General features: G+C 48.7%; 3 protein-coding genes across 3 annotated transcripts; all 3 read left to right on the top strand.

Moving 5' to 3' along the window:
* Positions 1 to 370: 370 nt before the first annotated feature.
* N7525_007741 (glycosyltransferase family 2 protein) lies at positions 371 to 2266 on the top strand (the record flags this gene model as incomplete). Its single annotated transcript, XM_002568148.2, has 4 exons — positions 371 to 408; positions 461 to 1330; positions 1529 to 1820; positions 2140 to 2266. 4 exons carry the CDS (start codon positions 371 to 373, stop codon positions 2251 to 2253), a joined length of 1314 nt encoding a protein of 437 aa, XP_002568194.2. The 3' UTR covers positions 2254 to 2266.
* Positions 2267 to 4564: 2298 nt separating this feature from the next.
* N7525_007740 (uncharacterized protein) lies at positions 4565 to 5818 on the top strand (the record flags this gene model as incomplete). Its single annotated transcript, XM_002568146.1, has 1 exon — positions 4565 to 5818. The coding sequence occupies one exon, from the start codon at positions 4565 to 4567 to the stop codon at positions 5816 to 5818; it is 1254 nt and encodes a 417-aa protein (XP_002568192.1).
* A 482-nt stretch (positions 5819 to 6300) lies between these two features.
* Positions 6301 to 11927, top strand: N7525_007739 (ATP12 ATPase F1F0-assembly protein; the record flags this gene model as incomplete). Its single annotated transcript, XM_002568144.2, has 6 exons — positions 6301 to 6592; positions 6681 to 7453; positions 8024 to 9233; positions 9295 to 10676; positions 10733 to 11086; positions 11157 to 11927. The coding sequence occupies 6 exons, from the start codon at positions 6301 to 6303 to the stop codon at positions 11925 to 11927; spliced, it is 4782 nt and encodes a 1593-aa protein (XP_002568190.2).
* Positions 11928 to 12193: the final 266 nt, after the last annotated feature.

Here is a 12193-nt window from a genome sequence, read left to right as displayed (position 1 = left end):
TATATATAATTTTTTTTAAAAAAAATACATTTATTATATTTTAGATTAATATTATTCTATATTATCCTATTTATTTTGTTAGTTCATCGCATGTGCTGCCTTTCCTTCCTACTTTAATCTCTCCCTCCCTTCAATCGAAGCGCTCATCTCTTTTTTCTCTTTTTCTCCCCTTCTCTTTTCCTTTTAATTCGAAGGAAGCATTGTCTCCTTGACATTCGTTAAGACTTGGATTGACTAAGCCTACAGAGGCAATTGACCACCGCACTTGGTCAATAGGTATAGCGCATTGGATGCTTATACCTCTCTGCATCTCTAAAAAGAGGTTCCCCAAGAAAATCAGTTAGGGTTACGTGGGGTCAAGCTTCACACCATGGCATTTCCGTTTCTGCGAGCATTCGTCACACTCTTGTGAGTACACTTTTGGGAGCTCAATCCGACCAGTAGCTAACAAAGTAACCAGTCTCTATCGCTACACCCGACTCGTGTTCAACTTGTTCTCCTTTTGGACATTCAAGCCAATCCCACCACCGGAGAACCCCAAACTGACATCACAAGATGTGACAGTGATTATTCCATCATTGGAGGGGTGCGGAGATGAGCTGGTGGAGACAATCCGAACAATTCTCGACAATCAACCTTTCGAATTGCTCCTGGTGACAATCGAGGCCAATCGCACCAAGGCCGAGCAGATGCTGAGCGCCATGCCAGCATCGAAATCTCGAATCCGTCTGTTCACAGTCAAACACCCCAACAAGCGCCGCCAAATGACCAGAGCCATTCCCGAGGTCCGGACTGCCATTACCCTTCTTGCCGATGACGACGTGAGCTGGCCACGGACTCTCCTCCCCTGGATCCTGGCCCCCTTCGAAAAGGACGAGAAATACGGCGGGGTGGTCACCTGCCAGCGATTGCGCCGGGCCATTGCGCCGACCCTCTCACAGCGCGTCTGGGGCTTCTTGGGTGCTTTGTACCTGGAACGACGCAACTTCGACTGCGGCGCGACTACCCATGTGGATGGCGGACTTCCCTGCATGTCGGGACGGACGGTTGCGTATCGGACACAAATTCTGCAGAATGAGGCCTTCACCTATGCTTTCACCAATGAGGAGTGGTGGTGGGGCAAGTACCAACTCAACGCCGACGATGACAACTTTATCACCCGTTGGATGGTCTCGCACGGATGGGAAACTTATATGCAGTACCACCCAGAGGCAGAGGTGCTGACTACTCTCGAGGACAACCCTCGTTTCTTGAAGCAATGCGCCCGCTGGTCAAGAAGTAATTGGCGGAGCAATTTGACTTCGATGTTTCACGAGAAGCACATTTGGTAGTAAGTGCAACTTTTCTCTTCCCTTGAGTTGTCTTACCTTCACTTCTTTTTTCCCCCTTCCTTTCCCCCCTCCATCTCGTTGGTTTTCTCTTTGATCGGGTCAAAAAGAGTCTAGGCGTAAGGCCCTCGGTGTGACCTTGGAGAAACAATGAAACAAGATTGAAGCAGAATGCAGAGCAGAGCTAACAATTTCTATAGTCGTCAACCCTGGAGCGCTTATGCCGTTCACCTGACCACTTTGTCGCCGCCTGCCTTTTTAGGCGACATTTTACTTGTTTGGCTGTGCCACAAGGCGACTGGATCGTGGGGAGAGTCATTGCACGATCAATCCATGACTATGCTCTACCTTTGGATCTTCACTAGCAAGTGGATTAAGCTGTTGGGTCATTATCTTCGCTATCCGGTCGATGTGCTGTTGCTGCCAGTATCGATCATCTTCGGTTATTTCCACGGCGCAATCAAGATGTATGCCGTAATGACATTGAATGTGGTATGTTCAATTTTTTTTTCCTTTTTCCTTTTATCCTTTATTTTGCATTTCTTGTTTTTATTTCTTTTTTATTTCCTTCTATTTTTCTTATCTGCATATACGCCGAGTGTATCCAAGCGTAGCCCCTCTCCTATGACAACTCAGCATCACAGCGCTTTGATCATCGTCTCCTCCCGCTTGCAGCTCTGTTTACCCACTATTTTTCTATTCTCCCGATTATTTCAGATCGCCCAGCTATCTGCGTTTCTGATTTGATCTTTTGCATGCTTTTTCCATATATCCAAGAGCTGAGCTGACTTTGAGTTTTTTTTTGTTACAGACAACATGGGGTAGCCGTGATGGCGCCGATGATTACGATGCTGAGCGTATGAAGAAGCGGACGGATGCCGATCGAATGAAGCAACCGTACTACCCGCAATATCTCATCAAATGAGGTTTTCGAATTTCGAAGGTCCATTTCCTGTTCGCCTTTTCCCTCGGGGATTGGTTTATGTCCCTTGGATGTACTGGGAACAGGGGACAACATCTGGCCCATTGACTTGGCCCTTTATATCATTCATGACGAAACGCCGTGACGACACCCACATGCTCTTTGATTCTAGATCTGCCGTGGCTTTATCCTTTTTTTTTTCCCAAACCTTCTACCCTGTTCAGGCTGTGTCGCCAAGTTGTCGAGAGTGATACGAGCTAAGAAGTGGCAATGCTCCTCTCCAACGTCAATCCCTAATGAGGCGTCTTTTTGCCCGTTTTTCTTTTCTCTGCACATGATTGCCTATCAAAAACAAAAAGGTCTTTCGAGACCTTTTTTCCCCTTCTCTTCTTGTAAATTACAAAAGCATGGGCGGATGTCGTCTTTTTGCAATTGTTGACTCTTTGCGTTTCAGTTTGCTTTTCAGCTTTGATTCCCCTGGGTTTTTCGTGAGAGCTTTTTGTCCCTTTTTCTTAGATGCAAAGGTGGTATTCTGGACTTTTAGTTTTTTTTCTCTTTTGCTTTCCAAACTGCAGATAATTTCTAATTGATTCGAATATATACTATTTGTCCAGGAAGATAAAGAACAAAGCCCTAACTACCTCGGGGAGCAATGCGTCTTGTCATAGTTCCCAATTTTGATTATTTGGTCTAGAACCAGCCCAAATAGGCTTGGACGTGGTAAGAAAATAGCGTCAAAGCTGATCATCAATATGTACGAAGTACATATAATATATGTGAGACAAGGTATATAGAATGCAGATTCAATTCGTTGGGCTCTACTACTATCCGCGCGCGGGCGTCCGACGTTTCTTGTCCGCTTTGCTATGATTGCTTCTATGGCTTGGGGCCCTATGTCGGGTGTCTGCGCTGGTTCGGGGGGTCAAGTTAACAATCCCCTATATAAACTTTTAAGTTCAGAAATGGCTACATATATGTACGCGAGGTATAAAATTCGGATGTGACGTAGTGAATAGAACGTAATAGGATGTATAGTAAGCTGTTCCATTTATGTCCACGGAGATAAATATTTATCTTTTCATATATTATATTGATTGTTGGATGTGTCCTGTTCCTCTTTCATAACCTGCAACACCTTCACACAAATAATTTCCCTAGCCCTTCTGATTTCTCCTCATCTTTCTTCCTTACCACTGCTCTCAGACAAGCAACTGATTTCTTCTCATTTTCCTTCGTACTATCAGTCTTATATTGCGTCCAGCCACCTGGTCTCTGTTCATCTCGTCTCTCAGTGGTGAACCTCATCTCAGTGGACATCATCTCTCAGTTCACTTTCAGTTCACTCTTACCGTCAGTTCTCATCTGTTCAACCACCAATCTTCGAAAAGCAACAGACCTCTTCCCAGTTCTCTCCTGCTATCGAGCTCATATTTCTTCAACTTTCTTCTATTCCTTCTTTCATAACCTGCAACACCTTCACACAAATAATTTCCCTAGCCCTTCTGATTTCTCCTCATCTTTCTTCCTTACCACTGCTCTCAGACAAGCAACTGATTTCTTCTCATTTTCCTTCGTACTATCAGTCTTATATTGCGTCCAGCCACCTGGTCTCTGTTCATCTCGTCTCTCAGTGGTGAACCTCATCTCAGTGGACATCATCTCTCAGTTCACTTTCAGTTCACTCTTACCGTCAGTTCTCATCTGTTCAACCACCAATCTTCGAAAAGCAACAGACCTCTTCCCAGTTCTCTCCTGCTATCGAGCTCATATTTCTTCAACTTTCTTCTATTCCTTCTTTCATAACCTGCAACACCTTCACACAAATAATTTCCCTAGCCCTTCTGATTTCTCCTCATCTTTCTTCCTTACCACTGCTCTCAGACAAGCAACTGATTTCTTCTCATTTTCCTTCGTACTATCAGTCTTATATTGCGTCCAGCCACCTGGTCTCTGTTCATCTCGTCTCTCAGTGGTGAACCTCATCTCAGTGGACATCATCTCTCAGTTCACTTTCAGTTCACTCTTACCGTCAGTTCTCATCTGTTCAACCACCAATCTTCGAAAAGCAACAGACCTCTTCCCATTTCTCTCCTACCATCGAGCTCATATTTCTTCAACTTTCTTCTGTTCCTTCTTTTATAACCTACAACACCTTCACACAAATAATTTCCCTAGCCCTTCTGATTCCTCCTCAACTTTCTTCCGTACCACTGCTCTCAGACAAGCAACAGACCTCTTCCCATTTCTCTCCTGCCATCGAGCTCATATTTCTTCAACGTATTGTTTCTGCGCGACTTGGTCAAATTCGAGCATCATGGCATCTCCTGCGCCTAGGACACCCGCCACTTCAGCCCTGCCGACTTCACCAACCGCATCATCGCCTCGGTCTCGTGAAACATTTCGTTCAAAGATTCCGGTCCGAGTTAATTCCAAAAGAGTGGCCGTGCCAGAGCTTAAAGCTGCCCTAGAAAGGGCAGTAAGAGCAAGAGGAACTCGTTATTCAAACATTCTGGCGTTTTCTGTGTACTGGGACGACGACAACACCCTCGCAAAGGAAGACAGTCAAACGTTTATTGCCATGATGCGTGATATGTTCGACGTTTCCTGCCAAACTTTTGTGCTTCAAAGCAAAAGCCCGATTCCTGCATGGGACCTGAATCTGCAGCTCATCGAAGCAATCAAAGCGAAGCTCAAGAACCAGAAACCATCTCTCCTCGTTTTTTCATACGCCGGCCATGGGGTGATTAATAATTTGGACGAGCTGTCTTTCGCTAGCCGGAATAACAAGAAGCTAGTTCCATGGAGCACAGTGCAAAGTGAATTGACCCCTCCTGAGTTGGCTATGGATCTTTTCGCTATCCTCGATTGCTGTCATTCCGGAAGTGCAGTCACTGGCTCTCCAAATTCTATACATGTGTTAGCTGCTTGTGGCGCGCCCGTATGGGCAAGATCGCGCACCAACAGTATATCCTTCACTCAACGTGTCGCACGAGCAATCCGACCAATTTTCAATTCAGGCAAAGTGTCTATTTCGACCGAAGAGATATTTCACGCAGTACAGAAGGAGACTCCAGCTGGTGCCTATATGTCTCGATTCTCGAGTCACAGTGGAGCAAACCCGATCATTTTGCCGTTCAAAGTCGCAGCTACTTCTGGTTCTGGAATTTCTTCTTCGGGAGCGTCATCATCTGACCTTAGATCAAGTCCAAGGCCTTCTTTGCCTTCAAGCCTGCCACTACGACCCCACAACCGAGAAACACATGTGCTCGTCATGCTCACGCTCGAAGGCAAGGCTGCCGAAGTGACAAGGGATTTCCAAAAAGTTATTGAAACAATGCCTGCCAAATTCCAAATGAAGATGACTGATGCGTTTGAGACTAACGCATCAGCCGGCGTGTTTGTCCGAATGACATGGGAAGCATTTGCCCGTTTGCTGTCAACTGTCAATATGGAGCCACTGCTTCCTATTATTGGGCCCTCGCTTGTTGGCGCCCAACTTCGTGAGGTTCCTACTATTCCCGTAGGAGAGAACCTGCCATTTAGAGAGAGACCTCAGCGCAAAGGATAATCCCGCTGCAATTTCTTCTTCCCCCGTCTCACCCAACTTCCCCCACCCCCCGGCTTTTCTTGCTTTACTTTTGCTTGATACCCTAATTCTAGTTTGCTTTGTTCTTGTGCTTTGATATTCACTGCTCGCTCTTTGATTTACACTTTACGTTTCTGAGTGGACCATCGAGAATCGCGATTCTATCTTTTAGCTTAGGTTTAATTGCTATGTTGCACTATAGGTGCTGTTTTATAATTTCTTTTCCGTAGATCGTATCTAAGCTGGTTAAGGTTCTTATATTGACAGGTCTGGTATTTGTAAATGATCTCTTGGTAAGAGAGCCTATCTATCTATGTAGGTACATAAAGGTATATGTGATATGTGGCGCGTGTGGCGAGCCAAGACTTCCCGGAAATGTTCGAGTTCCCGACTTTGGATCCAGGAACCAATTGTACAATATACCAACCTCTTCTTTCTCCATTTGCCAAGGGATTCTCTAAGTAATGGCTTTTGCTCGCGCTGCGCTTCCGTCGCAGCTATCCGCCGCCGCCCGTCACCCGGTCTCGTTATGCCGGCGCATCCACTCGTCTCCCTTCAGATCAGCCGTTGCACACCCTGTCACGGCTCACGGTCCTCCTCCTAAAGCTCCGGCTACCCCATCAGCAGAGTTCCAGGAGACTTCAAAATCGAAAGATGCGGAGCTCCCAGCCTCCGAGAGTGAAGCATCGCGATATAAACTCACTGCTGCGCTGAAGAAGCGGTTTTGGAAGGATGTCCATGTGCATGGAAAGCTAGGTATGAGTGAAATGGGCATTGGCTATCTCTTTTTATTGATTCTCATTCTATAATGCTCGTCAGCTAACACATCCATTTCACTATCCAGACGGATATCAAGTCCTGCTGGACAAGCGACCCGTCCGAACCCCGATGAAAGAAGTCCTATCTATTCCATCCACGAAGCCTCATCTCGCCCACGCTGTTGCGCTGGAGTGGGATGTGATGACCTCCGCCCAGCAGGCCCTTAAAAGCCACTCTATCCCCATGACCTCCCTCGCAGCCCGTGCCACCGATATCGCCCGCGAAGATGCCGAGGGTGACAGCACCACCAGAAAACAGATTATCACAACTGCCATGCGTTACCTGGATACAGATACTCTACTGTGCTGGGAGCCTGAGCGACAAATGCACGTGCTGGAACGGACGACGGCCGACGGAAAGCCCATCGAAACTCTTCGCCAGATTCAAACGAGAATTGCGGGCAATGTCATGAGCTTTTTGTCTACCAAGGTCTGGCCTGGCCTTGAAATCGTTCCTATCCTCGACACCAATAGCATCCTCCCTCTCTCCCAGCCCAAGGGCACCAAAGACAGTATCTGCACCTGGGTTTCGGAACTGTCTGCGTTTGACCTGGCCGGTCTTGAGCGGGCAATCCTTGCTTCCAAGAGTCTCCTCATCGCGGTCCGCCTGGTCGTGGAATGGAGTGAGAACTTCCGCCACATTCAGCGACCCGAGGCAAAGAAGTTCGGTATCGAGGAGGCGGCTGAGGCCTCGAGTCTGGAGGTAACCTGGCAGACTGATATGTGGGGTGAGGTAGAGGATACTCATGATGTTGGAAAGGAAGACTTGAAGCGACAATTGGGCAGTGTTGTGGTCCTGGTTAGTGGGGAGACTCGATGAGCTACGAGCGTTTGTATATTGGGTATTATACTGTATGATAGATATAGATGGCCTGGATGGTCTGTATGGCCTTGCATTGCATAAATGCGTGTATTACATGTATTACATTGGATACTACCACATGTGCATGAGTTTCATATTTTGTATAGTAAGGATGGGACTCGCAACCCTTACCCTCATGCCAAGGCGGAGATCAGCATCATTTGCCCCCCAAACAAGGACCCCTACCCCCGAATTTCATTCCAAGTCTTTTTAACCTTGAGCAGACAAACAGTTGATGTATTGGACACAGTCCAGTGTGCTACAAGAATGTCTGATCGACCTGAAGGGTAAGTCTTTATTCGTTTCTGGGACTAGGAACTCTCGTTCCATGGTTCACCATGCATCATGACAGATGTGAGACCCCGAGGGGAAATACCTTGGCTTGACTTGATCTACCTGTCCTGAACCTGTACCCTTTTTGAAGCAGTCACATGTGGACGGTATACATGGTGCGGTATATGGAATTTGTACGGACTTTGTACTGACATGCCACTGTCTCTCAGACAGAAACACAAACGCTCTCGAAGCGCAATAGCACTTGCCCTCCTCCACCGCGACAAGTCCAAGGGTGAAGACAAAGACCCCGATGACAACGGAGATACCACCTCGGTCACCTCCGCCTCCTCAAGCCCCGGTTCGTTGAAACACACCCGCAGCAGCAGCCGCCACAGTCGTCGCAAACAAGGCCAAGACCCGAGTCCGCCACCGCCCATTCAAGAATCCGCCGAGGATATGGACACAGTCGAAGACCTGCCTTCCTTGAATCAAATGGAGACTGGCAGCATGTCGCTCGAGCAGTCCGTTCGCACCTTTCGTCTCTTCGAGATCTTGCGCAGCGGAGATACCACCGCCATCTCCAAGGCCATCAAGGATACTATCGACCCGCAGGGCGTGAGTTACCTCAACGGCACGACCGTCCTCCATTTGGCTCTGCAGTGCGCCGAACCCCAGGTCGTGGAATATGTATTGTCCGACGCGCAGGACATCGATATCAACTCGCGGGATCGGGATGGAAACACGCCACTTCACATTGCCGCCCAACTAGGCCGGGGCCCGCTTGTTCGCGAATTGCTAAACCGTCCATCTATCAACGATTCCATTGTCAACTATCGGGGTCAGACGGCTCTCGATTTGGCCCGTACCCCTGAAATCTTCCAGCAGCTTCAGCTCGCGCGGTCTCTCTTCATCGATAGCAAGAACCAGGAAATTCAGGGTTTGATTGGAAGCTCTGATTATAAGGGGTTGGAAGCCTTGCTTGAGGAACCTCGTGTGGAGGGTATTATGGATGTGAACAGTTACGACCTCGTTACCGATCCGACGACAGCTCATTCCGGTGGCACGCTTCTGCATGAGGGTGCTAGAAATAAAGATGCGCAGCTCATTGAAATCCTTCTGACACATGGTGCGGATCCTTTCCGTCGCGACAAGAAGGGGAAGCTACCACAGGATGTTACCAAAGATGATAAAACCCGCGCTCTCTTGAAGAGATCACCCGCGGCTGCTATTGCCCAGCGCGGTATTCAGGAAAGGGCTATTCTCGGAAATAGTAATGCCCAAGGTCTTACCGGACGCGTCTCGATTGGCGATGCCCCGCTTGCAGGCAAGGATGCCCGTGAGATGAGAGGTTATCTCAAGAAATGGACGAATTACACAACGGGGTACAAGTTGCGCTGGTTCGTTCTGGAGGATGGAGTTTTGAGTTATTATAAACATCAGGGTAAGTGGGAGAGTCTTGTCATCGCTCGTGACCCATCGACCCCTGCTAACATGCTCTATAGATGATGCAGGCTCTGCCTGTCGCGGTGCGATCAACATGAAGATTGCTAGGCTTAACATGGATGCGCAGGACAAGACGCGCTTTGAAATCCACGGCAAGTCATCGGTCAAATACCACCTCAAAGCCAACCACGTTGTGGAGGCAAAACGCTGGTTCTGGTCCCTCAACAATGCCATCCAGTGGGCCAAGGATGAAGCGAAGGAAGAGGAGCGTCAGCGATCGAAGAATGCAGAGGTGCTTCGCCAGGCTAAAATCGATCAGACAGAAGGACGCCCTGCGGATACACCATCGGAGTCTGGCCTTTCTCACAAGCCCAGCACAAAGGGTCTTGCTCCTCCGTCTCTGGGCGGTGGCAGCAGCGGCACAAGGCTCAGCACATATGCATCCCGCACAACCCTGGATATTCCAGCTGGAGAAGAAGATAGCTCCGCTTATGGCGGATCTTATGACCAGGTCACTGCTCCAAACGACATGAACAGAGTAATCAGCCATGTCACATCTGCGCCGGACGGAGAGGGTGAGGATGAAGAATTTATCGACTATGGTTCAAGCCACGAGAATGAGATGCCAGCAGCTGATAAGGACGCTCTCAACATTACCGCACAATCTGCGAAGCTTCAGTTGGATCTTCTTGCCAATGTGGCTGCCTCGCTACAGGCCGAGAAATCCAAGAATCCGGAAATGACCATCGCGGATCCAGCCCTCGAACAGGCCCTCGGTGCCTATGAAGCTGCAGTCAGCAGCCTCAAGGACCTAGTGCAAAATCTGCTCAAGATCTCACGCGACCGAGACTCTTATTGGCAGTCCCGTCTCAGTAGAGAGGAGTCTATTCGTCAGATGTGGGAAGAAAGCATGGCCCGCGTGGCCCGCGAGCATGAGGAGCTGCAATCCAAGATGGGCGAGTCTGAGGAGAAGCGGAAGCGAACCAAGCGGGCTCTAAAGGAAGCCCTGGAGAGCGCAACAGGCAGTAGCCGTTCTATCGCCGGTGGGACATCCCGTTTGCCGACAGAGAACCAGAGTCTTGAGACCAGCCAAACTGAAGCTGGTATTCCCAAGACGGTCGATGAACAAGATCAGCCTACCAAGCAACCATCCACGATACCCGCACTCTCTCGCAATCCGTCGACCTACTCCAAACTCAGCAGTCTGTGCGATTCAGAATCGGACGGAGAAGAATTCTTCGATGCTCTGGATGCCGGCGAAATCGAGGTAGAGGACTTGAACAGCTCAGAGAAGAACAATATGGAACCACCTAAAGATGAAAGTGCTGAGCTTCGGGCTGTGAAGAGTACCATCATTGCACCCTCCTTTAAGGGTTATGAAGATCCCATCAGAGAGCGACTTAAGATGGATGCTGATGATCGACCAAAAATCTCTTTATGGGTAAGTTTGTGGTGCTTGCTTTCTTCCTCTCTCTACCAGTGCTAACAATAGTCTAGAGTATTCTGAAATCTATGATCGGAAAGGACATGACGAAGATGACGCTCCCGGTGTCCTTCAACGAACCAACTTCACTACTTCAACGAGTTGCTGAGGATCTTGAATATACCGACCTCCTTGACATCGCTGCTGGTCGGACCGATTCAATGGAACGCCTGGTATATGTAGCCTCGTATGCTGCAAGTGAGTATGCCTCGACTATCGGCCGTGTCGCAAAGCCCTTCAACCCCCTTCTGGGTGAGACTTTCGAGTACGTGCGTCCGGACAAGGGCTATCGATTCTTTGTGGAGCAAGTCAGCCACCACCCACCGATCGGAGCTGCGTGGGCCGAATCGCCCAAATGGGACTACTGGGTAAGTGCATCCGATTTCGTAACTGGATGTTCTGCGGGCAGGACTAGGCTAACCAGAATTATGTATTCAGGGTGAATCCTCGCTCAAGTCCAAGTTCTACGGCAAATCCTTCGACATCAACCTGCTGGGCACATGGTTCCTGAAGCTGCGACCTTCTACCGGTGGAGAGGAACTCTACACCTGGAAGAAGGTGACCTCGTCGGTAATCGGCATCATCACTGGTAACCCTACAGTGGACAACTACGGTCTGATGGAAATCAAAAACTGGACCACTGGCGAAGTCTGCTACCTCGACTTCAAGCCCCGTGGCTGGAAGGCTTCATCGGCCTACCAGGTGACAGGAAAGGTCGTCGACAGCGAAGGCTCCCCCAAGTGGAGCATCGGTGGCCGCTGGAACGATAAGATCTACGCGCGCCACACCCCCGGCTTTGAGGCACCTGTCTCCGGTCAGGATCCCGAGTCTGCTAAGACCTTCTTGGTCTGGCAGGCTCATGCTCGTCCTACTGGTATACCTTTCAATCTGACCCCATTCGTCATCACACTCAATGCTTTCCCCGAGGCCTTGAAGGAGTGGCTACCTCCTACCGATACCAGACGACGACCCGATCAGCGTGCTATGGAAGATGGTGAATATGATTTAGCTGCTGATGAGAAGCACCGTGTTGAAGAGAAGCAGCGTGCCAAGCGCAGAGAACGCGAAACCAGCGGCGAGATCTACAAGCCGCAATGGTTCGTCCGTGACAAGTGTCCTGTTACTGGAGAGGAGTTCTGGGCTCATAATGGAAAATACTGGGAGTCCAGAGATGTGCATGATTGGACCCGATCTGAGGATATTTTCTGAAAGGCTACTCGGCTTGTTTTGGCTGGTGGCTTTGTACAAGACTCGATTGTCGTAAATAAACGAATGAACTTCTGGATAGCTTTTTCGTGTGCATGAGCTCATTTGGATAAAACTGCATACATAGCAAATGGTATATCTCTATGTTAAATTCACCTAATTAACAGAATACACCTGACGACATTGGACTTAAAGCCCAAGTTGAAGATCTTCGTGCATACATAAAAGGGTCGTTATCAGTCACGTGTCGCCGCAAAAACATCCCCAGA

The sequence above is a fragment of the Penicillium rubens genome, assembly GCF_028828025.1.
Source record: "Penicillium rubens strain IBT 27055 chromosome Unknown utg000003l_segment0_segment0, whole genome shotgun sequence".
Taxonomy (NCBI): Eukaryota; Fungi; Ascomycota; class Eurotiomycetes; order Eurotiales; family Aspergillaceae; genus Penicillium; species Penicillium rubens.
Note: the sequence above shows the minus strand (reverse complement) of the source record. Positions and strands in the feature narration are given on the sequence as shown.